This window comes from Vulpes lagopus, chromosome 1 (genome assembly GCF_018345385.1).
Source record: "Vulpes lagopus strain Blue_001 chromosome 1, ASM1834538v1, whole genome shotgun sequence".
Taxonomy (NCBI): domain Eukaryota; kingdom Metazoa; phylum Chordata; class Mammalia; order Carnivora; family Canidae; genus Vulpes; species Vulpes lagopus.
In genome coordinates, this window is record NC_054824.1 from 71,646,915 (window position 1) to 71,661,289 (window position 14,375).

General features: G+C 58.8%; 1 protein-coding gene across 1 annotated transcript; it reads right to left on the minus strand.

The window, feature by feature from the left end:
- Nucleotides 1-39: 39 nt before the first annotated feature.
- C4A (complement C4A (Rodgers blood group)) lies at nucleotides 40-14,101 on the minus strand. The gene is made up of 41 exons (XM_041772774.1): nucleotides 13,942-14,101; nucleotides 13,612-13,810; nucleotides 13,225-13,426; nucleotides 12,948-13,018; nucleotides 12,778-12,863; nucleotides 12,496-12,578; nucleotides 12,220-12,316; nucleotides 11,954-12,059; nucleotides 11,660-11,792; nucleotides 11,079-11,194; nucleotides 10,800-10,979; nucleotides 10,448-10,633; nucleotides 10,132-10,317; nucleotides 9,838-9,996; nucleotides 9,454-9,580; nucleotides 9,213-9,290; nucleotides 8,739-8,936; nucleotides 8,533-8,644; nucleotides 8,370-8,440; nucleotides 7,980-8,119; nucleotides 7,657-7,866; nucleotides 7,354-7,405; nucleotides 7,176-7,265; nucleotides 6,841-7,050; nucleotides 6,591-6,666; nucleotides 6,272-6,428; nucleotides 6,043-6,159; nucleotides 5,749-5,920; nucleotides 5,321-5,553; nucleotides 5,079-5,246; nucleotides 4,635-4,694; nucleotides 3,639-3,732; nucleotides 3,368-3,554; nucleotides 3,146-3,236; nucleotides 2,926-3,000; nucleotides 1,444-1,546; nucleotides 1,196-1,285; nucleotides 1,017-1,115; nucleotides 835-918; nucleotides 427-559; nucleotides 40-264 (listed from the first exon to the last, which is right to left on the minus strand). The coding sequence occupies exons 1-41, from the start codon at nucleotides 14,004-14,006 to the stop codon at nucleotides 123-125; spliced, it is 5,238 nt and encodes a 1,745-aa protein (XP_041628708.1). The 5' UTR covers nucleotides 14,007-14,101; the 3' UTR covers nucleotides 40-122.
- Between the last annotated feature and the right edge of the window lie 274 nt (nucleotides 14,102-14,375).

A 14,375-nucleotide genomic window follows, 5' to 3' on the forward strand; every position in this document is an offset into this window, starting at 1 on the left:
GCAGGGGCACTGCTCTCAATCCTTGAGACACACTGACACTTTGCTGCCAGAGGCCTTTATTGTCCAGGGGCCCGGGCACAGCAACAATCCAGGTATCAGCTGGGGGAGGCGGAGGGTGACCCTCACACCTGGCACCCCTGAGTGCCGTACTCCTGGAGGAAGTCACTGAGCTGGGCGCAGGCTGCCCGGTGGCGGGTGCTCTGGCACAGGCGTTTGGAGGGCATCTCCTCAATCCAGCTATTCGAGTCCAGCAGGTATTGGGGGCTGCAGAGGCAAAAAGGCAGTCAGCAGGGGTGGGAGGGTGGGGAGGTGTGAGAGGAGGGCACGAGGCACCTGGTTTCTGATGGGGCAGGTCTGGGTGCTGGGCATCCATTCCCTCATGAGGCATGAGGAGAGCAGGAGACAGAGGAGGCCCAGAGAACTCACTCTCCCTTGAGGTCCGAGGTAGCCCCGTCCAGACCCATGATCAAATATTCCTTCCCAGGTTCCAAGCGAAGGCGGCAAGAGTCTCGAACCAGGAAGTTTCGGGTCTGACCGACCTTGGCCTTGGTGTCCTTGGCTGAAAGGATGATGTACACAGGAGTAGTCAGAGGGGGGCAGAAGGTCTGGGGTGAGCGGGGGGCCCAGGGCTGTGCGTGGAACCACTCATCTGGCCCTCACCGCTCCTTATGGGGAGGTACGGCCGCTTTTCGATTTATGGACAAGCCCGGAGCTTCCAAGAGGCTTTGAGCTGAGGCCCTGAACTTATACCGTCCAGAGCACCTGGGCCACAAACCCTTGACCTCGGCTCCCTATCCCCCACCCCAGCCACCCGCCCATCCGTTCCCCTCATACTGAAATGAATGACTTGGGTGATGCTGGTCTCAAAGAGGCGGAAGGCAGCTCTGCCATCTTCTCGGAGGACCTTAACCTGGAAGCCTGTGGGGGAATTTAAGAGAAGGGAGCACAGGTGTGTTCCGGCTCTGGTCAGGAGCAGGCCCAGGCAGAGACCCTGGCGGCGGCCGCGGAAGACTGACCGTACTGCACTCGGGGGTAGTAGCAGGCGAACCTCATCCTGTAGCCGGTCTCGTCCTGCAGCCCCCGCTCCAGGGCACGACGCTGCCGGGGGCACTTCCCTGCATCAGGGGCCCAGGTGAGACAGCGCAGGCCCTCGCCTCACAGGCTCCCTGCCCTCCCTCCCAGCCCTGGGACTCACCCTCGGCACACTGGCAGACGTCAGCGGAGCACAACGTGGACAAGAGTTTGCTCTTAGTGGGTGCCCCATAGAACACAGAACACTTGTGCTCTGGGGAAGAGAGAGGGCGGCTAGAGCTCATGTCCCTCCGCCATCCCCCACTTCATCCCAAGGAGCCGCAGGACATCCTGCCACGGCATGGCCCCAGCTCCTGATGTCTCACACAGGGACACCTGCTCCCCACCTGCTGAGTGTCCCCAGGTGCTCACCAGGGTTGTAGTAATCATACAGGGCGGCGCTGGCCGGCTGCACGAGCCCCACAGGCACCTCCTGCACTGCTCCAAAGCCCACACACTCCCGAGACGTGGGGACCTGACACAGCGGGGAGGAGAGGTCAGGGCATGCTCTCTGGGCGCTGCGGGCCACTGTGCTGCATCTCCTTGACCTATTCCTGGTCTTATCTTTAGTATCTTTCACATCCTACTGCCTTCTGTCTGCCGGAATTCTAAAAACTGCTCTGCAAGGTCTCTGCTGACTTCACTGCCAGTCAGTGACGTCGCAGTCTCCAGTGCCCAGGGGCAGTCTCACATCATGGACACATTGTGCATGAAACTCTCTAAGCTCAGGGTAGCTTTTGGCCGTCCCTGGCTCTCTCTGACCTCATCATGCGTGACCGTTCCTCTTCTTCCTCCCTGGAGGCTCAGTCTGGGGCCTGGGCTCCTCCCGTCCCCTGCGTTCCCGAGGTCTCAACTGTTCCTTGGCTTTCACCAAAACCTTCCCAGCCGATGAGTCCCAAATTAAACATTCAGCCTCATTCTTGCATTAGGATTGCTGTGAGACCTAGAAGTTCCCCAGACTCCCTCTGCCTGCCCCAAAGCCCGCCCCCCTCCCGACAGCCTTGCTTCATCACCAGTGCAACAGGGTCTCCATTTATCTGTCATAACCTAACGGCAGGTGCTGTCACTCGCCCACCTCTGTGACCCTGCAGCTCCTGACTTAGGCCCAGACCTGTCTCCTCACGCCCACACTGGCTTGGTCCTGCCCAGTACCCTGCCACTTTCCCTCCTGAGCTGGGCTGCTTAAGTCAACTCCTCACCCAGGAATCTTCCTGGCCCCTCATCTTCAACCAAACTCCTTTGCCCAGCTTCTCAGGCTAATGGGGGATCCAGCCCGTCGGCAGGCACTGGGCAGGGCAGTGGGGGGGTTCCTTGATCCCCAAGTGCCTGGCTTAATGGTGTTACAGTATTAACACATCTTTTTCACATTTTCTCCAAGAGATTACAGTTCACGTTCAAAAAAAGTTTGAGGGCCTTCAGAGGATTGGATGATTGTTTGCTTTAGCCAAATAAAGGCACAAAAAGACAAAAACTCATCCGTGACTATTAACACTTTCTAAAAGAAAATACACTTCAATATCAAAAACAAAACCCCCAAAATGAGGAAGGTCAACTAGGAACAAGCAAGGCAGACCTCAGTTGAGTAAATTCAGCTTTACTGAATGCTGACTGGCACCAGCCCCCAAGCCGCATCCCAACTCGGCCCCCATCGCCCGCCCACCAACAGGGTGACAGGGTGGCCTCCCAGCCTGCACAGAACCCTGCTGCAGCACTCGTCTGTCCTGTCTCCCTGCTCACACCACAGGCTCTCTCCCAGAGCGCTGGCTGCTGATCCAGCTGCCCCCTGGGGAACCTTGTCACCCATGCTCACTAAACCCAGTGTCCTCCTTCCCTGGGTTGCCCCTCCCAGCTCACCGAGTCAAAGTACAGCAGGACATGCGGCCCCTCAGTCTCAAAATGACTCACATAACGGTCAGAGAGGGAGGTCAGCTGTGGGGAAGGACAGATGGTCACTGGGAGGTAGCCCTGAGCCCTGCACCAGACAGGGCTCAGCAGCTAAGATCAGGGACAGAGCAGGCTCCCGAGCGCACAGCGCTTTCACCACTCCCCACTGCCCCCAAGATGCTGACCACACCTTCTCCAGGTCGGCACGCAGGGCGCTGAATCCACTCAGGAGGGTGATGTCCGCAATGGCCATGCCTGACAGCCCCACCTTGCCGTTGCGCCTGCAGAGCAACACGACCGGGGCCCACATGCCCTGGCTGGCGGATGCAGCCTCCATCTCCCGGCCTCTGCTTCCCGGCCTCTGCCTCCTGGCCCAGCGATGCCCCTGTGCCAGTGCAGCCCCAGTGCTCACCAGATGCACACAGTGTACTGTACTCTGGATTCCTCCTCCTCAGGCGCCTTGGGGGCCTCCCGCCTGCGGCGGTTCCGGCGTCTCTCAAACAGTTCCAGGGGTGTCACGGTCTGGGAACTGGCGTCCGGGTCGTCCTTGGCTGGAATCTCCTCATACACGTAGTCCTCGTAGTCCTCATTGGCCTCCCCTGCACAGCGACGGTGATGACGTCATGACTTGGCACTCGGCACTGGCCCCCTCAGGGCCCTAGGCCTCCGACCCCAACACTCACTTGTGTATTCAACATGACCCACAACCGAAACTTCAATCTGAAGATCCTCACAGGTCGTGTTCTTCAGGTCCAGGACGTTATAGGTACGAAGGATCTAGCTCAACAAGGGGTGAGAACAGGGCACGTTTGGAGCACAGACCTTTTCCGGGGCCATACCTGGGGCATCTCCTGGACTGAGGGAGTCCAGGCTTTGGGCCCCTCTCCTCCCTCCTGACCAGTCTATAAATACACACGGCCCAGGTCTGGGGTTAGCCAGTGAGACAGGAGGCAGGGGCCTGCCCTCAGGGGCAAGTGCTCTCCAGGGGGCATAGAAGAGGCTGGGATGGAAAGCTCCAAGAAGACTTCTGGCCCAAGCTTCCAGGAGAACAAGTCTGTCACTCGGGAAGAAGGAGGGAAGGACATTCAAGGCAAGGAGATCTGTGTAGATGAGCAGATCTGTCTAGTCAGGGAAGTGGGCAGACGCTTGATCGTGCAGGTGGAAGAGTCTGGCTTTTCTCCAGGGCTAGTCTGACTAGTGTTTTCAGAAGGTTGATACCCCTGCCATGTGCACAATGGGTAAGAGGGGAAAGATACGGGGGTAGGGAGAAGTTCCAAAACCATCTGGCAGAGTCCAGGAAACAAGTGACAAGGGCCCTGGGCAGCAGGGCAGTAGAGGAGGAGATGCCAGGGTCATAAGGAAGGGTTGGGGTAGGGACACTAAGGTGGCCTCTAGAGCGGTGCCTAGGATCCCATAGGGAAGGGGCCCCATCAGCCAGGTGAGGGCACACAGGAGGAAGAAGGGGTTGGGGTGGCACTGTGGTGGAGGTGCCAGGAGACACGCGGGGCCTGTGGCTCAGGGGAGAGCCCTGGGTGTGTACACCATCAGCCTTGATGGGGGCTGCCCACCCCAGGGGGGCTCCCTCCTTCCTTGACCATGACCTCTGCCCTCAGGCCTCCCTCTCAAGACCATGACCACCCCTGGCCAGGACCCAGGTGTTCACGGCCGCTGGCTCTCACCTTCAGGATCCCTTTGCTGTTGCCTCCCACTTTCACATTAATCTTGCTGCCCAAGGAAAACTTGCAGGAACAGAGAAGGCAAAGAGATGTCAGGAAGGCACACAGGACACCTCCTCCCCGAACACACCCTCTCCTCTTCTCCTCTTCACCTTCTCCTCCTCTCCCAAACTCATGAGGTTTACTCCTCCACATCCACTACCTCACTTCAGCCTCCTAAAAACCCTGGTGGGTAGACTCTGCATATATTACTTTTGAGATGAGATAAATGAAGCTCAGAGGTTAGGTGACTTTCTCTAGGTCACTCAGCAAGTATCTTCCCACAAGGATATCAGGACAAGCTCCCGTGGGGATTCCACAGGGCTGGGGGTGGAAGGGTGACAGCTTCTGGCCTGGCCACAGTAGGGTTGGCGGGGGCATGGCAAGCCAGGTGAGGGAGTGGCTCACCTGCAGCTCCTCCTCCAGCCCCTGCACTTGGTGGTTGTTCAGCTGCAGCTCATGGGACTTGAACCCACTGCGGCCTATGGAGCTAAGGGTCACATTGAGCCCCCTCTCTTTGGTGGTGTGGGAAACAATCCAGTATGCAGACAGAGCATCCAAAGCAATCACCGTGTCCTGGGGAGGTGAGCCAGCGCTCAGGCACTCTGTCTCAGGACCACCCACCCCCGGAGCCCCCGGGCAGCTCCTACCTGGGTGCTACGGAACCCGCCTTGGAAACTGCCCTGGTGGGTAAGCCAGGCTGCAGCGTGGTCAGCCATCTCTGACTTGCCCTCCCGAAGCAGCAGGTCAAGCAGGGCGTAGGCAGTGGTTTCAATCCACACAGCCGGGGCCTGGGGCACAGGGTCTGTTGGGCCTTGAGGAACCATGGTAGGTGGGATGGCGTTGCCCTGAGAACCAGGGACTGAGCCCCAGTACAGGTTATCTGGAAGTGCAGAGACCCATGGGTGAATGGGGGGCGGGCCCTAGTTGCCTGACCCTCTGATGCTCCCCCAATTATCTCTGCTCATGCTTTCATTCCTCCTTAAGATCTTCACTCAATTTCTCCCTTTGGGCACACTCAGGGGTCCTGGGGTCCCCCATGGCCCAGGCTCATTGCCAGGATCCCCGTGGCTCTCACCCCCAGTCTTCTGGGCCATGGCCAGGAGGTTGCGGTGGGCAACCTCCTGCAGGTCCTCAGGAGCCTTGCTGAGAGTCAGGGCATAGGCCGTGATGGCAGCTGCATGAGCACCCAGGGTCCCAACACTTGCCTTCTCCCCCAAGAACAAGTTTGCTCTTAAGATGGAGGTTTCCTAGGACAAAGTGGGGAGGAAGGTCAGGGAGCTGGACACCCAGCTTCCTGGGGAGAAAGCAGGGGTAGGGGGGAGGGGGGTAGCTGGGGATCAGGAAAGGGCAGACACCTGGGTACACTTACCACTTTCTGTTTCAACTGCTCTGCAGCGTCATCCTGGAAGATGGCCAGCCCGTGCTGAAGGGCGATGACTACAAAGGCTGTGAGTGCCACAGTCTCATCGTCTCCCACCAGGCCCCCCTAGTTGAAGGGGGCAGAAAAGATGTCAGCCAAGAGTGGGGCAGGGGGCAGGCGGGTGGGAACAGGAAGGGCCCTCCCACCTGGGATCCTCTGACCGGCCTCAGCCCCGAACCTGCATGCCCCTGTGTAAGACCGGGCAAGGGTCCTGGAATGAACCGTCCGCTTGCTGCTGGGACAGCAGCCACTTGGCTGTCTCCTGCAGCTTTTCAGGTGAGCCGCCCACCTGCTCCTGAGCCAGACTCAGTACCTTCAGCACAAAGGCCGTCAGCCTGGTGGGGAGAGCAAGATGGCTGGGGACAGTGCCTGGTCCCCACAGGGGACACATCCCTGCTCACCCAGGCACCGGTTACCCACCCTCCCACTGTACCTGGCTCTGCACCCCACCCTACCCCCAGCCCCTCTCAGAGACCTGAAAACACTCCCAATCTCACCAGGTGCTGCTATCTCGATGTAACCAAGCCCCGTAGGAACCATTCGTTTTACGAAACTGCTGGATCCGCATGTAACCTTGAGGACAAGAGGCAGCTGCTGAGGTGACACTCACTCCCCACCAGAGGTGCCTGGGGCCACGCTCCCCATTCCCAACAGGCGCCCCCTCCTGTTCCCTCCAGCAAGCTGGGCCACCCCCTGCCTCTAACTGTCGCCTCCCAGCCCCATGCCTACTCGCCCTGTGCCTGGCACCTTTCTGGATCAGATCCACAGCATGGTCCTTTGTCTCGGGAGGCAGTGTGCTCCACTGCTCCGTCTTGTCCAGGTAGCGGGAAGCAGCCAATGTAGGAGCCAAGTAGATCATGGTTTGTTCTCCACAGCCCTGGGGAAGCCTCAGGAGGGATGCCAGGCCTCCCGGCGACAAGACCCCCTTAGAGCCCAAAGTGTCCAAGGGATGTGAGGCTAGAGGGGAAATGGAGGGGCAAGGGTCAGTGAGCAGGTCTGAGGACCCACGGGATCTAACAGGGGTCTGTGGGCTTCACATGAATCTGAGGCTGCCCTGGGGACAGACTGGAGGGCACTCCCACCTGTAACCCTGACAAAGCTGCTGAAATCTCCATCTGGGATGATATTGGGGTCAGAGCTGCCGGGAATCTCCAAGGTCCGGGCTCGGTGGTCTGGGGGAATGGGGGAAGTTGGCAATCTGTTTGGCGGCCCACATCTCCCAATCAGGACACTGGTGGCCAGAAGCAGGGGGCCACTCACCCAGGGGATTGAGTTCATAGACAATCTCCTCCGTGTGGATGGCCCCTTCTTTCTGTCTCAGGGGAAATGCAGCTATGAGAGGTCACACAACACTATGACCTGCCCCTCCCACTGCACACCCCCTGGGACTTGGGAGTGTGAATCTCAGGGACAGAGTGGGATCAGAATTGTAGAAGACAATCAGACCAAGGTATTCAGGGGCCTCTGGCCTGGCCGGCAGAGAGGGTATAGAGGGTTTGAGGGGCGAGGGGAAAATGTATATCTGGGAGCCTAGGGACCTGGACTCAGGACTGCTCCATTCACCTGAATTTGTAGAACCTTAGACACAGCGTCCCCCACGGGAAAATCCCAGGACCCTCGAGCCACCACCTTCAGGGATACAGCTGTCGCCGCCGTGGGCACCACAGAGAAGCTGACAGGCCGGGCAGAGCCTGCGGGCACCAGGACACTCTGGGCCAGCCCTCCGCCTCCAGCCAGGCACAGCCCCTCCACTGGGGACACGTGGACGCTCACCTGGGTGCAGGAAGACGGGGATGGCCAGAGCCCCCACCCAGCTGGGCTCCCACACTTCACCCACGCTGGCTCCCACCCACTCCCTGGAAGCTCAGGCTTCTCCAGTGCCTCACGGTCAGATTGTCTTTCAGGTAGTTGTAGAGGACAGGCCGCAGCTCAAGCTGCTCAAAGCGGCGGATGGAGACGGGCAGGCGGAGGTGCAAGTGAAACTCACGGAACACTCGGATCTGGACTGGTGTAGCCACACACAGGCCTGGCAGATGGGGGGCGGTGAGGCAGGGGGCGCAGAGACCAGAGGCCACAGGGTCCCAGAGGTGACCCAGTTCTGCCCTACTCCCCGTCCCCTACAGCCACTTCCTAGTCTCTGGGCCCCAGCACACACTGACACAGACGTCCCCAGGAGTTTGCCCCCAGCCCTATGCTAAGAGCAGAGGGCTACATGGGGAGCTTGGTCCAGGGGAGAGAGACGGGGGAGCACCGAGGTCTAGACAGGGCCATGTCACCTGTGCTTTCAGACAAGCTCACACCATGGATCTCCCACGTGGTCAGAGAGTCAGGGAGCATCGGTGACAATCTGCGGAAGGAAAGGCGAGAAGCCCTGTCACACCCTGGGCTGGCCCCAGACAAGAGCCAAGAGATAAGGCCAAGCCCACCACAACCCCTCACTGGCGGACGCGGTCCACTTTTTCCAGTGTCCAGAGCCAGTTCTCTGGGAAGAAGCTGCGCACGGGAATGTCATCTTCATCGATCAGGTCCTCCTCCTGCAGGACCTCCAGAGCTAGGGGACCATAGTGGAGGGCAATGAGGAGGGGGGCCATTCTGCCCTTCCAGAGGGCTGCCTGCCTGCCCCCCAGCGCCACCCAGGGCCTCACCTCGGGCAAGGCCCACCTGGCCTCTGGAGCGGGACTTCTTGCGCAGATCCTCAGCAAACTGGCAGCAGGACAGGAAGGGCCCCTGGCAGGCCGGGTGCCGCACCCGAGCCACGCGCTGCTCGCAGGAGCGTACCATGGGCAGCCTCGTCAGCCCATCCTGGCAGCAGCGCCTGGCTACTGGGGAAGCATACTGGCCCACTGCAGGGCCAGGCGAGGGTAAGCACAGGGGAACCAAATGGAGACACATCTCATTTCCTACCCTGACGTCTAGATACACGACGGCTCATCCTGAGAGACCAGGAACTTGGGTGAGGCCAGTGGAGAGAGCCTCCATCCATCCCCAAGCCCAGAACTTGGGTTTCTGGCCCCAAATACCATTTACAAGGCCCACCCAGGAGCGGAGCTGCCAAGAGGCAGACCTGTCACCCCAACCCTTGGGCCTAGTGGAAAGCTACACAGGCACCCACAACTCACACTTCTCATGAATCGCCTTTTGGAAGTTCACGTTTCTCTTATTCCGGGAGAGCTTTCCTTCTTTGGGACAGCTCAGACCTGGTGGAAAGCAGGACGCAGTCAAGCAGAGGGTACGTAGCCTCCCACTTCCCCTCCTTGCTCCCTTCCTATGCACTGACCCTCCTCCCATCTTATGCCCCCAGACCCCTCTTCCTTCCTGATCTTCCCACCACCCAACCCCCCCTTCCTCCTCTGTTCTCACTCTTTCTGGCTGAGGTCAACAGGTCTCCATCAGAAAAGGCCAGACCAGCTGCCTCAAACACCTGAAGAGCATTGTCTCCACCTCCAGGACCACAGCCAAGGTCATAGCTATTCATAACTTGGAAGACCTGGCAAGAAAAGGCCAGCATGTTGCAGACAAGTTGAGGGGCCAGATCGGCCACTCAGCTCCAGGTGAGAAGGCAGGGTTTGGGCAATCCTGAAAGACATACGGAGAATGGGGAAATAGAGACCACGGGAGTCTAGATCTGAGGGAGGCCTCGGGGGAGCCTGCGTGAGATCTCGGGGTTGGGTCCAGGGCTCAGGACAGCAGGACAATGAGTGAAAAAGGGGAGAGGGGCCGGGGAAAACTGAGGTCTTGACAAACCTTGCCCATGTTGAGGGGTTTGTGGGACTTCCCACCCACAGCATACAGAGCCATGTCCATGGCTCCTAGTGCCACCAGGGCTGGAGAATCTGTTTGCAGGTGGAGCTTTACAGTCTCCCCAGGATGATAGTCCTTGTTGCTGCCCACATTCAGCTCCAGCTGGCAGAGGTAGGAGGTGGCAGTCAGAGTGGGGAGAGCTTCTTTCAGCCCCACTCCTCCTCAGTGTACCCGCTCGCAATCTCTCTTCTTTCTCTCTCGATCCCCTAACACACCGCCCCTCCCGATGCCAGTTACCTTGCCCTCACAGGCCCCTGCCTGGATGTCTACCCGCAGGGAGTTGGCCACTGGAATGCCCCCATGATAGTAGAAGGCCACAAAGTAGAAGGAGGGTGCCAACTGATGGTCCACAAACACGGAGACTGAGGTCAGGTCCCTCCTGGGCTCCCGATTCATAGACACAATCCGGCCCCGGGACAGGATCTGGGGCAAGGATGGTTTCCTCTTTACTGCACATCCCCAATCTCAAAACCGTTCCCTCCGTGCCCAGGGCTCCTTCCCGCCTGAGACAATCCCTGCACCCTCCCCTGCTCAACAACCGGTCAAGGCGCACCATGTAGTAGTAATGAGAGAAGCTGTCCCCGCTGACACCCACAGCTCTCAGGTTCAGGTTGAGAGTGTCCTCGACACGAGGGGGTCGAGGATCTGGCCGCTCAATGGACAGAAACCTAGAACTTCCTGAGGGCGGGGCTCTCACAGTGAGCCTGGCTACAGCAGGGTGAGGGGAGCCTGCAGACACCTGGAAAGAGGGACAGGGCAGGGCTAGGGTCAGTGGCAAAGACCCCAGGACCCAGCTTCTTCCCCCAGCCTAGGACAGGGGGGTAGCCAGGGTAGCCCCTGGCTTTCCAGAAGCCAGCCAGCCTTTCTTTCCTTCTCCTACCCTGTCCCGCAAGCGGATGTCCTACCAAGAGCTGCACTTCTGAAGTGGACTGAGAGACAATGATGGGAATGGTGACTTGGCCGCTCCCATCTGTGTTTTGTTCAAGCTCCTGGATTCTAGGAGCAGATCTAGCAGAAGACAACGTGGCTGAAACTTTGACAGGAATACCAGAGGCTGGGGAACCAGATACGTCTCGGACCAGGGCCTGGGGCAGGGAGGAGGGCCAGATAAAAGAGACTGCTCAGTGAGGCCATGTGCCCTTTTGACAACACCCCACCCTCCCATCCTCTCCTCCAGAAGAAACCTGTAGCAGAAAGGGGGCCCCAGGCACAAAGTGTCGCTTGGTGTTGCTAAGATCCAAGGAGAAGGGAGATGACACAAAACGCCAAGATGTGAGCTCTGCTTCCTCCATCTCTCCTCCTGCAAGAGATAGGGCAGAGAGAGGTGGAGGACAGAGAGCCCCAGAAGGATAAGCAGGAGAGTGAGGGGGAATGCAGCTCAAGCGTTTCTTGCTCACAAGACAGTGAGCTGCTCAGGGCATGGGCCGTCCTGTATTCATCTCTGTTTGCTGAGGCCTACACAGGACCCAGCACACAGATGGTGTGTAACGTGTCTGCCAGATGGACAGGGGTGGGGGTGGCGGTGGGGGTGTGGGTGGGGTGAAGGGAAAAAGAAAACTGAGATGGAAGCAGGAGTACCTTCTCCTGAAACCACCCAGAAACACAGTTGGGGAGAGACAGTCTCCTGGGTCTTTTCTGGCTTTGGGCACAAGACACAAGACACAAGGGTAAGAAGAGCAGGGAATCATGTCTATGCTGGAGAACAGAGGGTCAGCTCGAAGGTCAGGGGTTGGGGGCAGGGGTTACAATAAGGGAAGCCCCTCACCTGGAGACTCAATGATGGCAGCTGCAACATAGAGGTGCAGCCCAGGGAGGTCAGCAGCATTAATGTTAAGCTTCTCCAGGGCACCTTGAACCTCAGCCTTTGAGAGGGAAATGTGGCACTGGCCATCCACCAGCTGGGGCATAGAAGAAAACAGGGCCTAGGGTGAGATTTGTCTCCCTCCTGCCCTTCCCCACAGAGGGCACGACCCTCCTGCCCCCCCCCCCAGGCCCCCTTCCCTTTCCCTCTCCTCCCCTCACCTCTACCCTCCCACGCTCCCCACACCCTCCTTCCTACCTTAGTCTGACTCTCCAGCCCCCGAAGGAAAGTCTTATCACCATTCTCATTCAGGAGCCCAAAGCGCACATATGCTACCCCTTGCACCGGCTTCCCATAGATGTACCTGCCGCCGCAGAGAGAGCGGGAAGAGGGTGAGTTTAGGAAATATCACCCATGTCTCAGGGGGTGGGGGTGGCACTAGGGTGAGAGGAACCAGGGCTTCACAGCTCCTTCAGACTTGATGGGGAACCCTGCGTGCCCCACACAGGAGATGGGAGAGTTACCTGGCCTGGACGTCTAGTTGGATCTCATCAAGAAAGCCAGGCACTGCCAGGATGTAGGGCTTTCCAGGAACAATCTTCACCTCGAAGTTGGGAAGGACTGACTCAGGGTGAAGGGGTGGCAGGTAAGACTCCAGTGAAAGGACCCTCTGAAAACTTCCCTCCCTTCAGGGCTATGGCACCCACACCTCCCTGCCCTGCCCTGTCCCCAGACCTCCCCTTCTCTCCATTTCTCCTTGAGGAAAGGAGAGACTTGTCTCTCACGTCTCCAGCTCTCACCATATTTCTTCACCTCAAACTGGGTGCTGCTGTTCGAGTCTCGGCTATCTGAGAACCGGGCTGAGATCCTCCATGTCCCTGGCCTACAGATGGGGGAGGGACTCAGCTCACTTGTGCAGGAGGCCAGAGGCCTGGCTCCCAGGAAGAGGGCTGACTTGGAGGGGAGCCCAGAACTGTGAGAGGAGGTTTGAGCTCGGACAGGGCGCTGGAGGCAGAGAGCCAATGAAGATGGGGATGGCGGGGCGGTCGCCAGGCCGGGGAGGGGGGGGGGGGAGCACTCACTCTGAGATATCGGGAATCATGAAGTCATCCTGGAAGATGGAGGAAACGCGCACTTCCCTCTTCCGCACACGGAGGCCTTGGGAGTTCTGCAGTGGGAGTAGAAGTGGTCACGGGTGGGAGGGCAGATCAGCAGCCCTCCTGGTCAAGAAGGTCAGAAGTCAGGGACTCACTTCTACTGTGACCGTCAGGGTGTCAGTGGATGGGCGCATCTTTTGATCCAGAGCGAAGATCCGATATCGAACTGGGAGAGAAGGGCAGGAGGTGAGGAGGAATCCATTGGCAAAGGGTGGGCCTCAGCCCTCACTGCTCCCAGCCAGTGAGAGGAGGACAACAAATATTTGCCAAGCAGCCTTCCTATGTAGCACATTCAGGCTCTTACTTACAGGTGTCAAACATGCCCTGGGCAGGCTAGGAGAGCCAGAGGCAGAGGCCCAGGGCTTGACTCACCCCGCTGGCCAGGGTTATAAACAGGCTGGTCAGTCTGCAGAAAGAGGTGCCCTCGGCGAGAGGAGAAAAGAAGGTTGACGCCCTGAACATCTATCTTTCTGGACAGAAAGTTCTTCAGCCATGCTGACTGGGCCACCAGCTGGACCTCGGGGCCACTGAGGAGGCGGTAGAGGCCACAGTTCTCTGCTTCTTCTGGTGAGATCTTTCATGACAGGGAGAGGGAGCAGGTCAGAGACAGGGCAGAAGGAAAAAGCCAGAGATGGAGACAGAAACAGGAAAGGCAGCCAAGTGTGGCAGGGGGAGCCTAGCGAGAGCACAAAATGCTGACCAGAGGGGAGCAGGATGAGAGTTGCTAAGAAGCCATAGAGGGGAGTGGAGGCTAGTTACCTGGAGGCTAAGGAGCACGAAGTCTTTTTCTGAGCTGAGGGTAAAGTCAGCCTTTGTGGAGCAGAGGGCATTCAGGTTGGATGGGTTTCTCAGGAACACTGATCCTGCCACCACCTGTCCCTGGGGAACATCCTGGAGCTGCACCCCCACTGACAGGGGGACCCCCAGGTGAACCACAGAAGGCGAAAACAGGAGCAACCTAGGGAGAGCAGGAAGGGTTGGTGTTCAGCATCCCCAGGCCCCTCCGTCCCCCCATCCTCAGGTCCCCTACGCCTGCTCTCCCGCCACCAGCCCTGTCCTCCTCAAGCACTGGTGTCCTTCCTTCCCGACCTGGGCTTCTGCAGGGATAGGGCAAAGAAACTGGCCATCCAGGCCAGTCCCCAGAGGAGCCTCATGGCTGGAGGACCCAAGAGGGATCAGACCAGTCTGTCTGCCTGCTCCTCTCTGGTCAAGCCCGGGCTCTGAGCAGATTTGACTCTGGACCTTGCTCCTCCCCTGGCCCCGCTAATCTGGGAAACCATGTGACAGGCAAGAAATGCAACTGGCCCCAAGCCCGGTGTTTAGCAGGGTCAGGGGGAGGAGGGACAACCCCCGACACCTGGGTCTCTGAAGGAATCTGAGGAAATCATGGCTCCGAGTCCTGTCCTTCCACGTTAACCCTCTCATCCCAGTGCCCTGGGCAGCCGCTATACTGGGTGTACCTGGGTGTACAGGTATACACATACGCACGCATGGGCATAGGAGTCCAGTGTGGCTCAGTACAT

What these genes read in the sequence shown, in the direction of transcription:
- C4A (XM_041772774.1), bottom strand. Translation starts at nt 14,006, where the DNA reads ATGAGGCTCCTCTGGGGACTGGCCTGGATGGCCAGTTTCTTTGCCCTA. An exon ending in AACCCCTCAACATGGGCAAG is followed by an intron (nt 9,581 to 9,837) that starts GTTTGTCAAGAC and finishes TTTTCTTGCCAG; the next exon opens with GTCTTCCAAGTTATGAATAG. An exon ending in ACCTCGGACCTCAAGGGAGA is followed by an intron (nt 265 to 426) that starts GTGAGTTCTCTG and finishes TTGCCTCTGCAG; the next exon opens with CCCCCAATACCTGCTGGACT.